Source organism: Oncorhynchus keta, chromosome 23 (assembly GCF_023373465.1).
Source record: "Oncorhynchus keta strain PuntledgeMale-10-30-2019 chromosome 23, Oket_V2, whole genome shotgun sequence".
In the NCBI taxonomy this organism is placed as follows: domain Eukaryota; kingdom Metazoa; phylum Chordata; class Actinopteri; order Salmoniformes; family Salmonidae; genus Oncorhynchus; species Oncorhynchus keta.
In genome coordinates this window covers 4,479,437-4,500,387 of record NC_068443.1, presented here as the reverse complement: position 1 = coordinate 4,500,387, position 20,951 = coordinate 4,479,437, and the positions used below count along the sequence as shown (strand labels likewise).

At 45.1% G+C, this 20,951-nt stretch overlaps 1 protein-coding gene across 3 annotated transcripts in view; it reads left to right on the top strand.

Annotated features, from left to right (window-relative positions):
• The first annotated feature begins 3,085 nt into the window (after positions 1 to 3,085).
• vav3b (vav 3 guanine nucleotide exchange factor b) overlaps positions 3,086 to 20,951 on the top strand; it is a 120,269-nt gene continuing 102,403 nt past the window's right edge. For all 3 annotated transcript variants that reach the window (XM_052475979.1, XM_052475978.1, XM_052475980.1), the window contains exons 1-2: positions 3,086 to 3,486; positions 11,680 to 11,796. In XM_052475979.1, the coding sequence (XP_052331939.1) occupies positions 3,283 to 3,486; positions 11,680 to 11,796 (321 nt within the window). In that variant the 5' untranslated portion in view covers positions 3,086 to 3,282. The remainder of the gene's footprint in view (positions 3,487 to 11,679; positions 11,797 to 20,951) is intronic.

Here is a 20,951-nt window from a genome sequence, read left to right as displayed (position 1 = left end):
AGCCAGGATCTGCCGGAACCACCAGCCAGCCAGGATCTGGTAGATCCATCAACCTGCCTGAGCTTCCTCTCACTCCTGAGCTTCCTCTCACTCCTGAGCTTCCCCTCACTCCTGAGCTTCCCCTCCCCGAGCTTCCCGGTCCCGAGCTTCCCCTCGGTCCCGAGCTTCCCCTCAGTCCTGAGCTACCTCAGTCCCGAGCTTCCCCTCAGTCCCGAGCTACCTCAGTCCAGTGGGGCCCATTGTTAGGTTTCCTAGGCCAAGGTTAGCGGCGAGGGTCGCCACTCAAGGGACACTAAGGAGGTGGACTAAGACAATTATGGAGTGGGGTCCACGTCCAGCGCAAGTGCCGCCACCGCGGACAGATGCCCACCCAGACCCTCCCCTATAGGTTTAGGTTGTGCGTTCGGAGTCCGCACCTTGGGGGGGGGGGGGACCATATTTAGGTAGCCTGTTTTGTGTTGGGTTTTGTGGGTGATTGTTCCTGTCTCTGTGTTTGCACCAGATAGGACTGTTTAGGTTTTCACTTTTCTTGTTTTGTATAGTCTGTTCATGTATAGTAGTCTAATATTAAAAACATGAATAACCACCACGCTGCATTTTGGTCCGCCTCTCTTTCACCAGAAGAAAACCCTTCCAACTTCCACTCCAGGTTCTGACTAACTTGACGTTATGTTTTAGGGGGATCGCATTGACCACAGCACCCTTACTTCCACTACAGGTTCTGACTAACTTGACGGTATCTTTTAGGGGGATCGCATTGACCACAGCACCCTTACTTCCACTACAGGTTCTGACTAACTTGACGGTATCTTTTAGGGGGATCGCATTGACCACAGCACCCTTACTTCCACGGCCTGGCAGTGATGTCTACCTGAGACTCCAAGTCAAACCCTACGGGGTCAACCCCTCTGGATCTGTAATGCGATGCTACTGGCAGCAGAGAAGTCAGGCGCAGGAGAGCGGTTATTAGTATATGTAGTTATAACTATAGTTTCCAGGTAGTTATAGGTAGTTATAACTATAGTTTCCAGGTAGTTATAGGTAGTTATAACTATAGTTTCAAGGTAGTTATAGGTAGTTATAACTATAGTTTCAAGGTAGTTATAGGTAGTTATAACTATAGTTTCCAGGTAGTTATCGGTAGTTATAACTATAGTTTCCAGGTAGTTATAACTATTTATCTGTAATGCGATGCTACTGGCAGCGGAAACTGGTTTACAACGGTGTCGTTTAATATCCATAAACCACCGTCAACAGAACAATACAAATAAACGGGTCAAACAGAACCCGGTCAATACCAGCACACCGTTGTACAAGAAACAATTACCGGCAAAGACATGGGGGGGGGGGACAGAGGGTTAAATACACAACATGTGATTGATGGAATTGGAACCAGGTGTGATGGAAGACAAGACAAAACCAATGGAAAATGAAAAGTGGATCAATGATGGCTAGAAGGTTGGTGACTTCGACCGCCGAACGACAGGCCCGAACAAGGAGAGGGACCAACTTTGGCGGAAGTCGTGACAGGATCCTTCATCTGCGGCCCTTGGCTTCATCCGTCCATTCTCATTTCCTCACTGAATCCTCATTCACACATCCATTTCATTTCCTCAATAAATATTCTAAAAGTATTTGCTGTCTGGTCCTTAAACTCCAATGTTATGGATTCATAAAAAAACAGACTTGAATGTAACACCAGACTTGAACGCAACTCAACAAGCACCGGGGCTGCTAACCATTTAGCCTCCACTACTGTTTGCAACACTTAACTAGTTACATTGAACGCAACTCAACAAGCACCGGGCTGCTAACCATTTCCAATCAGCCTCCACTACTGTTTGCAACACTTAACTAGTTACATTGAACGCAACTCAACAAGCACCGGGGCTGCTAACCATTTAGCCTCCACTACTGTTTGCAACACTTAACTAGTTACATTGAACGCAACTCAACAAGCACCGGGCTGCTAACCATTGCCAATCAGCCTCCACTACTGTTTGCAACACTTAACTAGTTACATTGAATGTAACTCCTCAAACAGGCTCCAGCTGCTACTAACTGCTAATCAGCCTCAACACCTGTTCTCACTCTCATGAATCACTACCACCTCCCTACTTAACCCTGACCAAACAGTAATTCATTCTCTCTGTTTTGCATCACATCCCTCCTCCCCCGGTTTTCTCTTTTTTTCATATTTTTTTTTATTTGATTACTTAGGCTGCTGTGGTGAAGGAAATCCCCCACAGAAGATTATTGATAAAACTTAACTACCATAGACATCCCTATCAGGCCATCTGAGACTAAAGGCCAAAACCTAGAGTTTCAACTTCTCCGGATCCTTCATCTGCAGCCCTTGGCTTCATCCGGCCCATTCTCATTCTCCCACTGAATCCTCATTCGAAACACCCATTCTATCTCCTCAATAAATATTCTAAACCCATTTCATGTCTGGTCCTTAAATGTGTGATTTTTCTTTATAGCAGGCCTATTCCATTATTGTCTCAGACTGTAGTTTCATGAAACAAAAATATATTTCTGGTTCCTTTCACCAAATCCCTTACTTTAAAGTGAACAGGCACCATGTAAAGCCATTTACAGTGTAATCCAGAAGGAATGTCTGCTTTAAAACAAGGTTGTGCCTTCTTTCTCAATGTTTCACTGCTTTACCTTTTATTTTTTTATATAGCAATGAAGTGTTTCTAGAAATACAGTTGTCACAATCTGTATGTATGCCTTAATGATATTGTACAGTGAATGACATCACTCTAATGGATCCAATAAACGTTCGCATTGATTGTCATAGTAATTCGGGGATTATGTATCATATAGTGTATTATGGTGTGGTAATCCATTAAATTCCACTCGCTCCGTGCATTTCAGTGAACTTCCCACAATAATATTTGGCCATTTGTCAATTGCCATTTTTTTTTTAAATGAATGAATGACATGTCCAAATATGTCACTTCTTTAGAGAAGCATTTAGTATTTGTCATACGAATTCAACAAATACAAAAAACATGTAGACGGAAGAGGAAGTCATGTGCAAAAGTATCACGCTCCATAAACACACTGCAACCAGTTCAGTACCGCGCACCTCGCGATTCTGCTGGAGTGGAGCAGAAAGTAGCGTCACTTTCTTCATCGTCACAAGGAACAGAACCAGAGTGACAGCTTTCAAACGTCCAGTTCTTCGTTTACAATGTCGTTTCAAACACTTATTGAATAGACATAACTATTTTGAGTTATTCTTCTACTTTGTTTCGACTCTGGAAAGCGGAGATGAAGTACTGGCGGCAGTGCGCATTGTGGCTGATAAACTGCAAGGTGCTTCCTCCGAACCATCGGGTAACCGGGGACAGTGCCCAGGTATTTGACTTGGCTCAGACGCTCCGGGACGGGGTGCTGCTCTGTCAGCTGCTCAACAACTTGAAACCACACACCATCAACCTGAAGGAGATTAACCTTAGACCACAGATGTCTCAGGTAAAGACAACTGTTATTTTGCTTGGTATGTAGCCTAGTAGGCTAGCTACAGGGACAAGTCTTAAAAGTGTGATAAATTCAATGGCGACCAAACCATTTATTTTTATTCAAGTATTATTTGGTGCGAGCAACATTTTTTTGTGTGTAAATGATGAAATACATAAATTTATTTCATGATTGATTTGAAATTGATAGTCCTTGATGTCATACACACCTTTTAAATAATTGTCATTAGTTTAAACTATTTTATGCGATTTCGGGTTTGGCTAGTTTATTCATCATCACAGATAAATACCAACTGCCACTATAATTATATTAAACATATAGGCCTATTTCATCTAGTGAAACTGGTGCCTGAGTCAGTGAGAGGTAAACCATCTCATGGATTTCTGTTTCTTGTCAAACAATATTATTATGTTGACACAAAGCCAAGTAGGTTTGCTAATTGCTATTCTAAAATCCTCAGCGCTCTTCTTAGTAATGACAGTCGGTATACTCAACTTACTTATGGACATGTTTGTTATACATAATGAAGTGGTCTATACTACCCAGCTACAACTAATACTTCAAATACACACATGTATTTCCTAGCTGTTATTAATGAATAATGTTGACTCTATTGGCCAACAGTCTTATAAACCTTGTTGGTTTTCAACCTCGGGTTCCTCTTAACTACTTCTACTCATCATGTTGAGGAAGTTTGTAAAAAGCTTCAGCCCCATGGGGACACAGGAATGCTGTCCAGAGTGTGCATCCCAACTGGCACCCTATTACCATAGGGGCTCTGGTCAAAAGTAGTGCACTACATAGGACATAGGGTAGATCGCCGCTCTCTACCCAGAATCCTCCATCCTCTCCACCACAACACTCATTCCAGGGGACAGATAACATCCCAGCTTTGATCCACCCTTTAGTTACAGACACACACACACACACACACACACACACACACACACACACACACACACACACACACACACACACACACACACACACACACACACACACACACACACACACACACACACAGATGTGTGTCGGCTGCATGATTTATACTACATCTGTCAGTAGCCTTTTACTAGTTGTAGACTTTATTGAAATGACCACTAGGCCTTGTAGTTTTTTGACAGATTCTCTTAAAATCAAAATGGCAGATTTACAGTGAGTGTACAAAACATAAAAGACACCTGCTCTTTCCATGACATGGACTGACCAGGTAAATCCAGGTGAAAGCTATGATCCCTTAATGATGTCACTTGTTAAATCCACTTCAATCAGTGTAGATGAAAGGGAGGAGACGGGTTAAAGAAGGATTTTTAAACCTTGAGACAATTGAGACATGGATTGCGTATGTGTGCTATTCAGAGGGTGAATGGGCAAGACAAAAGATTGGCTGGATGTCCTTTGGTTTGGACCTTTCTAGATACACACAGGAAACTGTTGCGTGTGAAGAACTCAGCAGTGTTGCGGTTCTTAACACACTCAAACCGGTGCACCTGGCACCTACTACCATACCCTGTTCAAAGACCCAAACCGGTGCGCCTGGCACCTACTACCATACCCTGTTCAAAGACCCAAACCGGTGCGCCTGGCACCTACTACCATACCCTGTTCAAAGACCCAAACCGGTGCGCCTGGCACCTACTACCATACCCCGTTCAAAGACCCAAACCGGTGCGCCTGGCACCTACTACCATACCCCGTTCAAAGACCCAAACCGGTGCGCCTGGCACCTACTACCATACCCCGTTCAAAGACCCAAACCGGTGCGCCTGGCACCTACTACCATACCCCGTTCAAAGACCCAAACCGGTGCGCCTGGCACCTACTACCATACCCCGTTCAAAGACCCAAACCGGTGCGCCTGGCACCTACTACCATACCCCGTTGAAAGACCCAAACCGGTGCGCCTGGCACCTACTACCATACCCCGTTGAAAGACCCAAACCGGTGCGCCTGGCACCTACTACCATACCCCGTTCAAAGACCCAAACCGGTGCGCCTGGCACCTACTACCATACCCCATTCAAAGACCCAAACCGGTGCGCCTGGCACCTACTACCATACCCCGTTCAAAGGCTTGTGGCCTTGGTCAAAGAGAAAGCTGTTTTAAAAGTGTACGTTTAGCTGTGAATCTGGCCCTGCCTGTGGCCTTGGTCATAGAGAAAGCTGTTTTAAAAGTGTACGTTTAGCTGTGTATCTGGCCCTGCTTGTGGCCTTGGTCATAGAGAAAGCTGTTTTAAAAGTGTACGTTTAGCTGTGTATCTGGCCCTGCTTGTGGCCTTGGTCATAGAGAAAGCTGTTTTAAAAGTGTACGTTTAGCTGTGAATCTGGCCCTGCTTGTGGCCTTGGTCATAGAGAAAGCTGTTTTAAAAGTGTACGTTTAGCTGTGAATCTGGCCCTGCTTGTGGCCTTGGTCATAGAGAAAGCTGTTTTAAAAGTGTACGTTTAGCTGTGTATCTGGCCCTGCTTGTGGCCTTGGTCATAGAGAAAGCTGTTTTAAAAGTGTACGTTTAGCTGTGTATCTGGCCCTGCTTGTGGCCTTGGTCATAGAGAAAGCTGTTTTAAAAGTGTACGTTTAGCTGTGAATCTGGCCCTGCTTGTGGCCTTGGTCATAGAGAAAGCTTGCTCTTCTCAAACAAAAGCAATGGTATCCTGATCCTAATCTTTTGGAAGGATGTAAGACACTTTGCATTTTCAAGAATGTTTAATGTTTCGACGTTGTATTTTTAGTTAGTCACTCTGAAATGTCCCCTGATGTTGATCCCTGTACCTGGATCACAGCCATAACAGGATAACAGGATAACAGGATAACAGGGTAACAGGATAACAGGATAACAGGATAACAGGATAACAGCCATAACAGGATAACAGGATAACAGGATAACAGGATAACATAACAGGATAACAGGATAACAGGATAACAGGATAACATAACAGGATAACAGGATAACAGCCATAACAGGATAACAGGATAACAGGATAACATAACAGCCATAACAGGATAACAGCCATAACAGGATAACAGGATAACAGGATAACAGGATAACAGGATAACATAACAGGATAACAGGATAACAGGATAACATAACAGGATAACAGGATAACAGGATAACAGGATAACAGGATAACAGGATAACAGGATAACAGCCATAACAGGATAACAGGATAACAGGATAACAGGATAACAGGATAACAGGATAACAGGATAACATAACAGGATAACAGGATAACAGGATAACAGGATAACATAACAGGATAACAGGATAACAGGGTAACAGGATAACAGGATAACAGGATAACAGGATAACATAACAGGATAACAGGATAACAGGATAACAGGATAACATAACAGGATAACAGGATAACAGGATAACAGGATAACAGGATAACAGCCATAACAGGATAACAGGATAACAGGATAACAGGATAACAGGATAACAGGATAACATAACAGGGTTTTATTAAAGGTGTATGTTTCGCTCAAGAGTGTCACTGCATTGAGCAACCGACAATTTCTGCAGAAACACCCACAGTCAGACCACCCCACTATAGATTAGGATGTGTTTTAATCTTTCCGTTTCTGTAATATGTCACAACGTCATTGTCAACGTTTACATCTTTCCCCTGAATGGACAATCAATTCATTTATTATCAGTGTTGTCTATTATCTCGCAACATGGCTGTTTCATGGATCTGTGTGGATTCGTATTGGATTTGTAAGCTTTTCCCATTGTGTGTTTATCCATTCTGGACTATAGAATAGAATAGAGCTCCGGTCCAGGCATATCTTACTGGACAATGCAGAAAGCTGTAGCCTACAGCAGTAGGTCATCTGATGCAGTAGGTCATCTGATGCAGTAGGTCATCTGATGCAGTAGGTCATCTGATGCAGTAGGTCATCTGATGCAGTAGGTCATCTGATGCAGTAGGTCATCTGTGTAGTAGGTCATCTGTGTAGTAAGTCCAGATAGGAAATGGCTTTGTCATTGTGCGCTACCACTGTTCTAGCCATACAATGTGGTTTAATACAAGCAGAGGTCTATCATAATGGATTGAAGGGAGGGAGGGATGGAGAGATAGAGGGGGAGGGAGGGATGGAGAGAGAGAGAGGGGGAGGGAGGGATGGAGAGAGAGAGAGGGGGAGGGAGGGATGGAGAGAGATAGAGGGGGAGGGAGGGATGGAGAGAGAGAGAGGGAGGAATGGGGAGAGAGAGATGGATAAGCGGGCAGTGTACTGTGATTAAGTAGTTATAGCCTACTGAACTGCTATTTTTAGCCAAGTACTGCATCTAGGGGTAGGTAGTGTAAAATCTGCATCTAGGGGTAGGTAGTGTAAAATCTGCATCTAGGGGTAGGTAGTGTAAAATCTGCATCTAGGGGTAGGTAGTGTAAAATCTGCATCTAGGGGTAGGTAGTGTAAAATCTGCATCTAGGGGTAGGTAGTGTAAAATCTGCAGCTAGGGGTAGGTAGTGTAAAATCTGCATCTAGGGGTAGGTAGTGTAAAATCTGCATCTAGGGGTAGGTAGTGTAAAATCTGCATCTAGGGGTAGGTAGTGTAAAATCTGCATCTAGGGGTACGTAGTGTAAAATCTGCATCTAGGGGTAGGTAGTGTAAAATCTGCATCTAGGGGTAGGTAGTGTAAAATCTGCATCTAGGGGTACGTAGTGTAAAATCTGCATCTAGGGGTAGGTAGTGTAAAATCTGCATCTAGGGTAGGTAGTGTAAAATCTGCATCTAGGGGTACGTAGTGTAAAATCTGCATCTAGGGGTAGGTAGTGTAAAATCTGCATCTAGGGGTAGGTAGTGTAAAATCTGCATCTAGGGGTAGTTAGTGTAAAATCTGCATCTAGGGGTAGGTAGTGTAAAATCTGCATCTAGGGGTAGGTAGTGTAACATCTGCATCTAGGGGTAGTTAGTGTAAAATCTGCATCTAGGGGTAGGTAGTGTAAAATCTGCATCTAGGGGTAGGTAGTGTAAAATCTGCATCTAGGGGTAGGTAGTGTAAAATCTGCATCTAGGGGTAGGTAGTGTAAAATCTGCATCTAGGGGTAGGTAGTGTAAAATCTGCATCTAGGGGTAGGTAGTGTAAAATCTGCAGCTAGGGGTAGGTAGTGTAAAATCTGCATCTAGGGGTAGGTAGTGTAAAATCTGCATCTAGGGGTAGGTAGTGTAAAATCTGCATCAAGGGGTAGGTAGTGTAAAATCTGCATCTAGGGGTAGGTAGTGTAAAATCTGCATCTAGGGGTAGGTAGTGTAAAATCTGCATCTAGGGGTAGGTAGTGTAAAATCTGCATCTAGGGGTAGTTAGTGTAAAATCTGCATCTAGGGGTAGGTAGTGTAAAATCTGCATCTAGGGGTAGGTAGTGTAAAATCTGCAGCTAGGGGTAGGTAGTGTAAAATCTGCATCTAGGGGTAGGTAGTGTAAAATCTGCATCTAGGGGTAGGTAGTGTAAAATCTGCATCTAGGGGTAGGTAGTGTAAAATCTGCATCTAGGGGTAGGTAGTGTAAAATCTGCATCTAGGGGTACGTAGTGTAAAATCTGCATCTAGGGGTAGGTAGTGTAAAATCTGCATCTAGGGGTAGGTAGTGTAAAATCTGCATCTAGGGGTAGGTAGTGTAAAATCTGCATCTAGGGGTAGGTAGTGTAAAATCTGCATCTAGGGGTAGGTAGTGTAAAATCTGCATCTAGGGGTACGTAGTGTAAAATCTGCATCTAGGGGTAGGTAGTGTAAAATCTGCATCTAGGGGTACGTAGTGTAAAATCTGCATTTTGTGGAGCAGGCAGTGGAATGTGTATGTGTGGGTGACGATATGCATTATCAACGTTGGTGCCAACCTATATTGTACCATTTTGATATATTTGACATTTAAATGTGGAATACTCACAGTAGTTGAGACATGTCTTTGACAGAGCTGATTCTTCAACCAAAAACAGTGTATTCATACAGAGAGCGAGAGAATCAGAGACCGAGAAAAATAAATGAATGACTTGAAAGAGAAGAAGAAAGAAGAGAGGGAGAAAGTGGATTACTTTGCGCTGTGACGTTCAGATTGATCCTGTGGAGTAAAACCGAGACCTTTAGGCAGACACACTTTAAAACAGTACAATATAATAAAAAATATAGTGTGTCTACAGTACCTAAATTGATTAGGCCTACATATCGATTCCCCCCCAGTGTTGTTACATGGCAGAGTCTTGGCGTATTCTACATCTGAGGACGTGTCGCTAGTCTCCTCCTGGGTCTCCTTATCATAACAGTTGATCACAAAGATACCTGTGATTTATCCTCTAACCCCAGGGGCCCTCTCTCTCTCTCTCTCTCTCTCTCTCTCTCTCTCTCTCTCTCTCTCTCTCTCTCTCTCTCTCTCTCTCTCTCTCTCTCTCTCTCTCTCTCTCTCTCTCTCTCTCTCTCTCTCTCTCTCTCTCTCTCTCTCTCTCTCTCTCTCTCTAGCTCTCTGTCGGTGGAGGAAGTGGAAGAGCGCTGCCCAACAGTCAAAGTCACAGCTATTTAACTCACAAAGGGCTTTATTAACTAAATGTCTAGTTGTACTGTGTCACCAGCTCTGAGCAGCTCTGGGCATGTTGAGAATGAATATTGTGTAGTATTTCTGTTCCAACTTCCTGCCACACTGTAATAAGACTGGATATCCTGACCCCCAACTGAGCGTGATAATTGGTGAAAATGTATAAAGCCCAACCAAATAACCCCCCCTGTAGTCCCACATTTCTTATCCGGTCAATCACATTGCCATGATTGAATACATGTATATATTAAATCCCATTACAGTATATCTTTTTTTTTTAAAACATTAAAATAAATAAATGGAAAGCTGAAAGTTAAAAAGTCATAAAAACCATAAAATCAAGTGTTGATGTTGTCCTGGACTGGCCCTCAGACTGGTGTTCACAAGTGTGATGTGTCCTGATTTATCCTAATGGAATAGATTTGTTGGAAAACTCCACTTTGCTAAAGGTTTAACCTTCTCCAGCAATCAAATATTGATGGTTAATGTCATCATCTCTCAGTCATTAATGTTCAAGAAAGAGTATGTAGGAACTTAAAAGTCCCTCAAAAGCTTTGAAGTACAGTGTGTGTTCTTTGAGTCTGTTTGATAAATTTGATGAATTTTCAGAAATAGGAACAGAGATAAATGTTAGAGTTCACCAGGAGGTTATTAATGTACTGTATTATGTGTTATAAATGTATTAACATCTAATGTATGTCTTATGAATGTCTTATTAACATCTAATGTATGTCTTATGAATGTGTTATGAATGTCTTATTAACATCTAATGTATGTCTTATGAATGTGTTATGAATGTCTTATTAACATCTAATGTATGTCTTATGAATGTCTTATTAACATCTAATGTATGTCTTATGAATGTGTTATAAATGTCTTATTAACATCTAATGTATGTCTTATGAATGTGTTATGAATGTCTTATTAACATCTAATGTATGTCTTATGAATGTGTTATGAATGTCTTATTAACATCTAATGTATGTCTTATGAATGTGTTATGAATGTCTTATTAACATCTAATGTATGTCTTATGAATGTGTTATGAATGTCTTATTAACATCTAATGTATGTCTTATGAATGTGTTATGAATGTCTTATTAACATCTAATGTATGTCTTATGAATGTGTTATGAATGTCTTAACATCTAATGTATGTCTTATGAATGTGTTATGAATGTCTTATTAACATCTAATGTATGTCTTATGAATGTGTTATGAATGTCTTATTAACATCTAATGTATGTCTTATGAATGTGTTATGAATGTCTTAACATCTAATGTATGTCTTATGAATGTGTTATGAATGTCTTATTAACATCTAATGTATGTCTTATGAATGTGTTATGAATGTCTTATTAACATCTAATGTATGTCTTATGAATGTGTTATGAATGTCTTATTAACATCTAATGTATGTCTTATGAATGTGTTATGAATGTCTTATTAACATCTAATGTATGTCTTATGAATGTCTTATTAACATCTAATGTATGTCTTATGAATGTGTTATGAATGTCTTATTGTGCAAACCGGTCTCATTAGAATATGTCTAAATACTGACGTTTAACTTTGTCACCTGTGCTGACGTATTAGTTATAGAACACTAACCAATATGTCTTAGTGTTCTATTTTGAACTATTTTTGTTCTTCTGTTCCCAGTTCCTCTGCTTGAAGAATATCCGGACCTTCCTGACATCCTGCTGTGAGGTGTTTGGGATGAAGAAGACTGATCTGTTCGAGGCCTTCGATCTGTTTGATGTCCGGGACTTTGGAAAGGTAACAAAGACATACCGCTGCCAACTCTCCTCTCTGTTTGTTCTTACCTTAACAAAAAAGTCATACAGGAAGTCCTGCAGAATATATCACCGGATTATCGTGGCCACTTTCCAGTCGGACAATTCCTGCAGGAATCCTGCAGAATCATGTAGGAATCTTGCAGGTAGACCTCAAATAAATCTTGCAGGATTGTTTCCTGAATGACTAGCTGCAGGAAATTTCCTACACCAAAATGGCCCCCACATCCTGTGGGATATCCTGCGGGTAAGAATCCTCCAGGTAATTCCACAAGATTTCCAGGGCGGCCATTTTCCTGTAGGAACACCTGCTGGGTTCCTTCCTCATCTTTCAGAGAATTTCATGTAGGACAATTCACATTCTTTCAAAAGAATGGACAAATTACACAAGATATAAGGTTGCATGGCGATGTCATTATCCCATGAAGCAACAGCTGATGTGTTGGATTGTCCATTTCACCAGCACTGCATAAAATATCATTTGATGTAGATTTTGAATAAATATGGTAAAAGCATATTTTGTGACAAGAGTGAGAATAACGATGACATCACGTGAATAGCGTATGTGTATCGGTGTGTATTGGTGTGTATCGGTGTGTATTGGTGTGTATCGGTGTGTATTGGTGTGTATCGGTGTGTATCGGTGTGTATTGGTGTGTATCGGTGTGTATCGGTGTGTATTGGTGTGTATTGGTGTGTATCGGTGTTTATTGGTGTGCATCGGTGTGTATCGGTGTGTATCGGTGTGTATTGGTGTGTATTGGTGTGTATTGGTGTGTATTGGTGTGTATTGGTGTGTATTGGTGTGTATTGGTGTGTATTGGTGTGTATCGGTGTGTATCGGTGTGTATTGGTGTGTATTGGTGTGTATTGGTGTGTATTGGTGTGTATTGGTGTGTATTGGTGTGTATCGGTGTTTATTGGTGTGTATCGGTGTTTATTGGTGTGTTCGGTGTGTATCGGTGTGTATCGGTGTGTATTGGTGTGTATTGGTGAATTGGTGTGTATTGGTGTGTCCTCGGTGTGTATGGTGTGTATCGGTGTGTATTGGTGTGTATTGGTGTGTATTGGTGTGTATCGTGTGTATCGGTGTTAACATCGGTGTGTATTGGTGTGTATTGGTGTGTATCGGTGTTTATTGGTGTGTATCGGTGTGTATTGGTGAATTGGTGTGTATTGGTGTGTATTGGTGTGTATTGGTGTGTATTGGTGTGTATTGGTGTGTATTGGTGTGTATTGGTGTGTATCAGTGTTTATTGGTGTGTATCGGTGTGTATTGGTGTGTATTGGTGTGTATTGGTGTGTATTGGTGTGTATTGGTGTGTATTGGTGTGTATTGGTGTGTTCGGTGTGTATTGGTGTGTATCGGTGTGTATTGGTGTGTATTGGTGTGTATCGGTGTAATCGGTGTGTATCGGTGTGTATCGGTGTGTATTGGTGTGTATTGGTGTGTATCGGTGTTTATTGGTGTGTATCGGTGTGTATCGGTGTGTATCGGTGTGTATCGGTGTGTATTGGTGTGTATTGGTGTGTATCGGTGTGTATCGGTGTGTATTGGTGTGTATTGGTGTGTATCGGTGTTTATTGGTGTGCATCGGTGTGTATCGGTGTGTATCGGTGTGTATTGGTGTGTATTGGTGTGTATGGGTGTGAAGTGAAACAGATGTCTGCAATGGTAAACATGGTGAGAGTTGGTTTTAATATGGCTGGTACAACACCAACATCTGACAGTGAAGCATGTGTGTTCGGCTCCGGTTTAAAGGGAGAAATGAGAAGTTGAAACTGTGTTGTGGTGTTTCCTTCGCCTGCATGGCTGTCCGGTGCTGCCTTCTGCGGTAGTCAGTCTCACTTTAACAGGCTCTGTCTTAACTGAGGAGGACAGGAGACAGATGACAGGGGCAGAGTTATCACTACAGAACATCAGAATATCAGTAGCAAGGGGAGTGTCAAGGGGAGTGGCAAGGGGAGTGGCAAGGGGAGTGACAAGGGGAGTGACAAGGGGAGTGGCAAGGGGAGTGACAAGGGGAGTGACAAGGGGAGTGACAAGGGGAGTGGCAAGGGGAGTGACAAGGGGAGTGGCAAGGGGAGTGACAAGGGGAGTGACAAGGGGAGTGACAAGGGGAGTGACAAGGGGAGTGGCAAGGGGAGTGACAAGGGGAGTGACAAGGGGAGTGACAAGGGGAGTAGCAAGGGGAGTGACAAGGGGAGTGACAAGGGGAGTGACAAGGGGAGTGGCAAGGGGAGTGGCAAGGGGAGTGGCAAGGGGAGTGACAAGGGGAGTGGCAAGGGGAGTGACAAGGGGAGTGACAAGGGGAGTGACAAGGGGAGTGGCAAGGGGAGTAGCAAGGGGAGTGACAAGGGGAGTGACAAGGGGAGTGACAAGGGGAGTGGCAAGGGGAGTGACAAGGGGAGTGACAAGGGGAGTGGCAAGGGGAGTAGCAAGGGGAGTGACAAGGGGAGTGACAAGGGGAGTAACAAGGGGAGTAGCAAGGGGAGTGACAAGGGGAGTAGCAAGGGGAGTGACAAGGGGAGTAACAAGGGGAGTGACAAGGGGAGTGGCAAGGGGAGTAGCAAGGGGAGTGACAAGGGAGTAGCAAGGGGAGTGACAAGGGGAGTGGCAAGGGGAGTGGCAACGGGAGTGACAAGGGGAGTGACAAGGGGAGTGACAAGGGGAGTGGCAAGGGGAGTAGCAAGGGGAGTGACAAGGGAGTAGCAAGGGGAGTGACAAGGCGAGTAGCAAGGGGAGTAGCAAGGGGATTGACAAGGGGAGTAGCAAGGGGAGTAGCAAGGGGATTGACAAGGGGAGTAGCAAGGGGAGTAGCAAGGGGAGTAGCAAGGGGAGTGACAAGGGGAGTGGCAAGGGGAGTGGCAAGGGGAGTAGCAAGGGGAGTAGCAAGGGGAGTGACAAGGGGAGTAGCAAGGGGAGTGACAAGGGGAGTAGCAAGGGGAGTGGCAAGGGGAGTGACAAGGGGAGTGACAAGGGGAGTGACAAGGGGAGTGACAAGGTGAGTAGCAAGGGGAGTGACAAGGGGAGTGACAAGGGGAGTGGCAAGGGAGTAGCAAGGGGAGTGACAAGGAGTAGCAAGGGGAGTGACAAGGGGAGTGACAAGGGGAGTAGCAAGGGGATTGACAAGGGGAGTAGCAAGGGGAGTAGCAAGGGGATTGACAAGGGGAGTAGCAAGGGGAGTAGCAAGGGGAGTAGCAAGGGGAGTGACAAGGGAGTGACAAGGGGAGTAGCAAGGGGATTGACAAGGGGAGTAGCAAGGGGAGTAGCAAGGGGATTGACAAGGGGAGTAGCAAGGGGAGTGACAAGGGAGTAGCAAGGGGAGTGACAATTGGAGTGACAAGGGGAGTAGCAAGGGGAGTAGCAAGGGGAGTGGCAAGGGGAGTAGCAAGGGGAGTGACAAGGGGAGTAGCAAGGGGAGTGTCAAGGGGAGTAGCAAGGGGAGTGACAAGGGGAGTAGCAAGGGGAGTGACAAGGGGAGTCGCAAGGGAGTGACAATGGGAGTAGGAAGGGGAGTATCAAGGGGAGTAGCAAGGGGAGTGACAAGGGGAGTCGCAAGGGGAGTGGCAAGGGGAGTGGCAAGGGGAGTAGCAAGGGGAGTAGCAAGGGGAGTGACAAGGGGAGTAGCAAGGGGAGTGGCAAGGGGAGTAGCAAGGGGAGTGACAAGGGGAGTGACAAGGGGAGTGGCAAGGGGAGTGGCAAGGGGAGTAGCAAGGGGAGTGACAAGGAGTAGCAAGGGGAGTGACAAGGGGATTAGCAAGGGGAGTGAGCAAGGGGAGTGACAAGGGGAGTAGCAAGGGAGTCGCAAGGGGAGTGACAATGGGAGTAGGAAGGGGAGTAGCAAGGGGAGTAGCAAGGGGAGTAGCAAGGGGAGTAACAAGGGGAGTAGCAAGGGGAGTGACAAGGGGAGTAGCAAGGGGAGTGACAATGGGAGTAGCAAGGGGAGTGACAAGGGGAGTAGCAAGGGGAGTGACAAGGGGAGTAGCAAGCGGAGTAGCAAGGGGAGTGACAAGGGGAGTGACAAGGGGAGTGGCAAGGGGAGTGACAATGGGGAGTAGGAAGGGGAGTAGCAAGGGGAGTGACAAGGGGAGTGACAATGGGAGTAGGAAGGGGAGTAGCAAGGGGAGTGGCAAGTGGAGTAGCAAGGGGAGTAGCAAGGGGAGTGACAAGGTGAGTAACAAGGGGAGTGGCAAGGGGAGTGACAAGGGGAGTGGCAAGGGGAGTGACAAGGGGAGTAGCAAGGGGAGTGGCAAGGGGAGTGGCAAGGGGAGTAGCAAGGGGAGTGACAAGGGGAGTGACAAGGGGAGTAGCAAGGGGAGTGGCAAGGGGAGTAGCAAGGGGAGTAGCAAGGGGAGTGACAAGGGGAGTGACAAGGGGAGTAGCAAGGGGAGTAGCAAGGGGAGTGACAAGGGGAGTAGCAAGGGGAGTAGCAAGGGGAGTGACAAGGGGAGTGGCAAGGGGAGTGGCAAGGGGAGTGGCAAGGGGAGTGACAAGGGGAGTGGCAAGGGGAGTAGCAAGGGGAGTGACAAGGGGAGTAGCAAGGGGAGTGACAAGGGGAGTAGCAAGGGGATTGACAAGGGGAGTAGCAAGGGGAGTAGCAAGGGAGTGTCAAGGGGAGTGACAAGGGGAGTGCAAGGAGTAGCAAGGGGAGTGACAAGGGGAGTGACAAGGGGAGTGGCAAGGGGAGTGGCAAGTGGAGTAGCAAGGGGAGCAAGGGGAGTGAAGGGGAGTGACAAGGGGAGTGACAAGGGGAGTGGCAAGTGGAGTAGCAAGGGTAGTAGCAAGGGGAGTAGCAAGGGGAGTGACAAGGGTGAGTTGCAAGGGGAGTGACAAGGGGAGTGGCAAGGGGAGTGACAAGGGGAGTAGCAAGGGGAGTGGCAAGGGGAGTAGCAAGGGGAGTGACAAGGGGAGTAGCAAGGGGAGTGACAAGGGGAGTAGCAAGGGGAGTGACAAGGGGAGTGGCAAGGGGAGTGGCAAGGGGAGTAGCAAGGGGAGTGACAAGGGGAGTAGCAAGGGGAGTGTCAAGGGGAGTGACAAGGGGAGTAGCAAGGGGAGTGGCAAGTGGAGTAGCAAGGGGAGTAGCAAGGGGAGTAGCAAGGGGAGTGACAAGGGGAGTGACAAGGGGAGTAGCAAGGGGAGTAGCAAGGGTAGTGACAAGGGGAGTAGCAAGCGGAGTAGCAAGGGGAGTGACAAGGGGAGCCGCCCCGTCACTATAGTCAGACCAGCCAGCCACACGTCTTGGGGATAGTATTGATATGACTATAGTCAGACCAGCCAGCCAGCCACACATCTTGGGGAAACTGTTGATATGACTATAGTCAGACCAGCCAGCCAGCCACACGTCTTGGAGATACTGTGATATGACTATCGTCAAACCAGCCAGCCACACATCTTGGAGATACTGTGATATGACTATCGTCAAACCAGCCAGCCACACGTCTTGTGGATACTGTTGATATGACTATAGTCAGACCAGCCAGCCAGCCAGCCACACGGTGGATACTGTTGATATGACTATAGTCAGACCAGCCAGCCAGCCACACGGTGGATACTGTTGATATGACTATAGTCAAACAAGCCAGCCAGCCAGCCACACGTCTTGTGGATACTGTTGATATGACTATAGTCAGACCAGCCAGCCAGCCAGCCACACGTCTTGTGGATACTGTTGATATGACTATAGTCAGACCAGCCAGCCACACGTCTTGTGGATACTGTTGATATGACTATAGTCAGACCAGCCAGCCACACGTCTTGTGGATACTGTTGATATGACTATAGTCAGACCAGCCAGCCAGCCACACGTCTTGTGGATACTGTTGATATGACTATAGTCAGACCAGTCAGCCACACATCTTGGGGATAGTGTTGATATAACTATAGTCAGACCAGCCAGCCACACATCTTGGGGATAGTGTTGATATAACTATAGTCAGACCAGCCAGCCACACATCTTGGAGATAGTGTTGATATAACTATAGTCAGACCAGCCAGCCACACATCTTGTGGAAACTGTTGATATGACTATAGTCAGATCAGCCAGCCACACATCTTGGGGATAGTGTTGATATAACTATAGTCAGACCAGCCAGCCACACATCTTGGGGATAGTGTTGATATAACTATAGTCAGACCAGCCAGCCACACATCTTGGGGATAGTGTTGATATAACTATAGTCAGACCAGCCAGCCACACATCTTGGGGATAGTGTTGATATAACTATAGTCAGACCAGCCAGCCACACATCTTGGAGATAGTGTTGATATAACTATAGTCAGACCAGCCAGCCACACATCTTGGAGATAGTGTTGATATAACTATAGTCAGACCAGCCAGCCACACATCTTGGGGAAACTGTTGATATGACTATAGTCAGACCAGCCAGCCGCACATCTTGGAGATAGTGTTGATATAACTATAGTCAGACCAGCCAGCCGCACATCTTGGAGATAGTGTTGATATAACTATAGTCAGACCAGCCAGCTGCACATCTTGGAGATAGTGTTGATATAACTATAGTCAGACCAGCCAGCCACACATCTTGGAGATAGTGTTGATATAACTATAGTCAGACCAGCCAGCCGCACATCTTGGAGATAGTGTTGATATAACTATAGTCAGACCAGCCAGCCGCACATCTTGGGGATAGTGTTGATATGACTATAGTCAGACCAGCCAGCCACACATCTTGGAGATAGTGTTGATATAACTATAGTCAGACCAGCCAGCCACACATCTTGGGGATAGTGTTGATATAACTATAGTCAGACCAGCCAGCCACACATCTTGGGGATAGTGTTGATATAACTATAGTCAGACCAGCCAGCCGCACATCTTGGGGATAGTGTTGATATAACTATAGTCAGACCAGCCAGCCACACATCTTGGAGATAGTGTTGATATAACTATAGTCAGACCAGCCAGCCACACATCTTGGAGATAGTGTTGATATAACTATAGTCAGACCAGCCAGCCACACATCTTGGAGATAGTGTTGATATAACTATAGTCAGACCAGCCAGCCACACATCTTGGGGATAGTGTTAATATAACTATAGTCAGACCAGCCAGCCACACATCTTGGAGATAGTGTTGATATAACTATAGTCAGACCAGCCAGCCACACATCTTGGAGATAGTGTTGATATAACTATAGTCAGACCAGCCAGCCACACATCTTGGGGATAGTGTTGATATAACTATAGTCAGACCAGCCAGCCACACATCTTGGAGATAGTGTTGATATAACTATAGTCAGACCAGCCAGCCACACATCTTGGAGATAGTGTTGATATAACTATAGTCAGACCAGCCAGCCACACATCTTGGAGATAGTGTTGATATAACTATAGTCAGACCAGCCAGCCACACATCTTGGAGATAGTGTTGATATAACTATAGTCAGACCAGCCAGCCACACATCTTGGAGATAGTGTTGATATAACTATAGTCAGACCAGCCAGCCACACATCTTGGAGATAGTGTTGATATAACTATAGTCAGACCAGCCAGCCACACATCTTGGAGATAGTGTTGATATAACTATAGTCAGACCAGCCAGCCACACATCTTGGAGATAGTGTTGATATAACTATAGTCAGACCAGCCAGCCAGCCAGCCAGCCACACGTCTTGGAGATACTGTTGATATTACTATAGTCAGACAAGCCAGCCAGCCAGCCACACGTCTTGGAGATACTGTTGATATGACTATAGTCAGACCAGCCAGCCAGCCACACGTCTTGGAGATACTGTTGATATGACTATAGTCAGACAAGCCAGCCAGCCACACATCTTGAGGATAGTGTTGCTATAACTATAGTCAGACCAGCCAGCCACACATCTTGGGGATAGTGTTGCTATAACTATAGTCAGACCAGCCAGCCACACATCTTGGAGATAGTGTTAATATAACTGTAGTCAGACCAGCCAGCCACACATCTTGGAGATAGTGTTAATATAACTATAGTCAGACCAGCCAGCCACACATCTTGGAGATAGTGTTGATATAACTATAGTCAGACCAGCCAGCCACACATCTTGGAGATAGTGTTAATATAACTGTAGTCAGACCAGCCAGCCACACATCTTGGAGATAGTGTTAATATAACTATAGTGTTGATATGACTATAGTCAGACCAGCCAGCCACACATCTTGGAGATAGTGTTGATATAACTATAGTCAGACCAGCCAGCCACACATCTTGGGGATAGTGTTGATATAACTATAGTCAGACCAGCCAGCCACACATCTTGGAGATAGTGTTGATATAACTATAGTCGGTCCAGCCAGCCACACATCTTGGAGATAGTGTTGATATAACTATAGTCAGACCAGCCAGCCACACATCTTGGAGATAGTGTTGATATGACTATAGTCAGACCAGCCAGCCACACATCTTGGAGATACTGTTGATATAACTATAGTCAGACCAGCCAGCCACACATCTTGGAGATAGTGTTGATATGACTATAGTCAGACCAGCCAGCCACACATCTTGGGGATAGTGTTGCTATAACTATAGTCAGACCAGCCAGCCACACATCTTGGAGATAGTGTTAATATAACTGTAGTCAGACCAGCCAGCCACACATCTTGGAGATAGTGTTAATATAACTATAGTCAGACCAGCCAGCCACACATCTTGGAGATAGTGTTGATATAACTATAGTCAGACCAGCCAGCCACACATCTTGGAGATAGTGTTAATATAACTGTAGTCAGACCAGCCAGCCACACATCTTGGAGATAGTGTTAATATAACTATAGTGTTTATATGACTATAGTCAGACCAGCCAGCCACACATCTTGGAGATAGTGTTGATATAACTATAGTCAGACCAGCCAGCCACACATCTTGGGGATAGTGTTGATATAACTATAGTCAGACCAGCCAGCCACACATCTTGGAGATAGTGTTGATATAACTATAGTCGGTCCAGCCAGCCACACATCTTGGAGATAGTGTTGATATAATTATAGTCAGACCAGCCAGCCACACATCTTGGAGATAGTGTTGATATGACTATAGTCAGACCAGCCAGCCACACATCTTGGAGATACTGTTGATATAACTATAGTCAGACCAGCCAGCCACACATCTTGGAGATAGTGTTGATATGACTATAGTCAG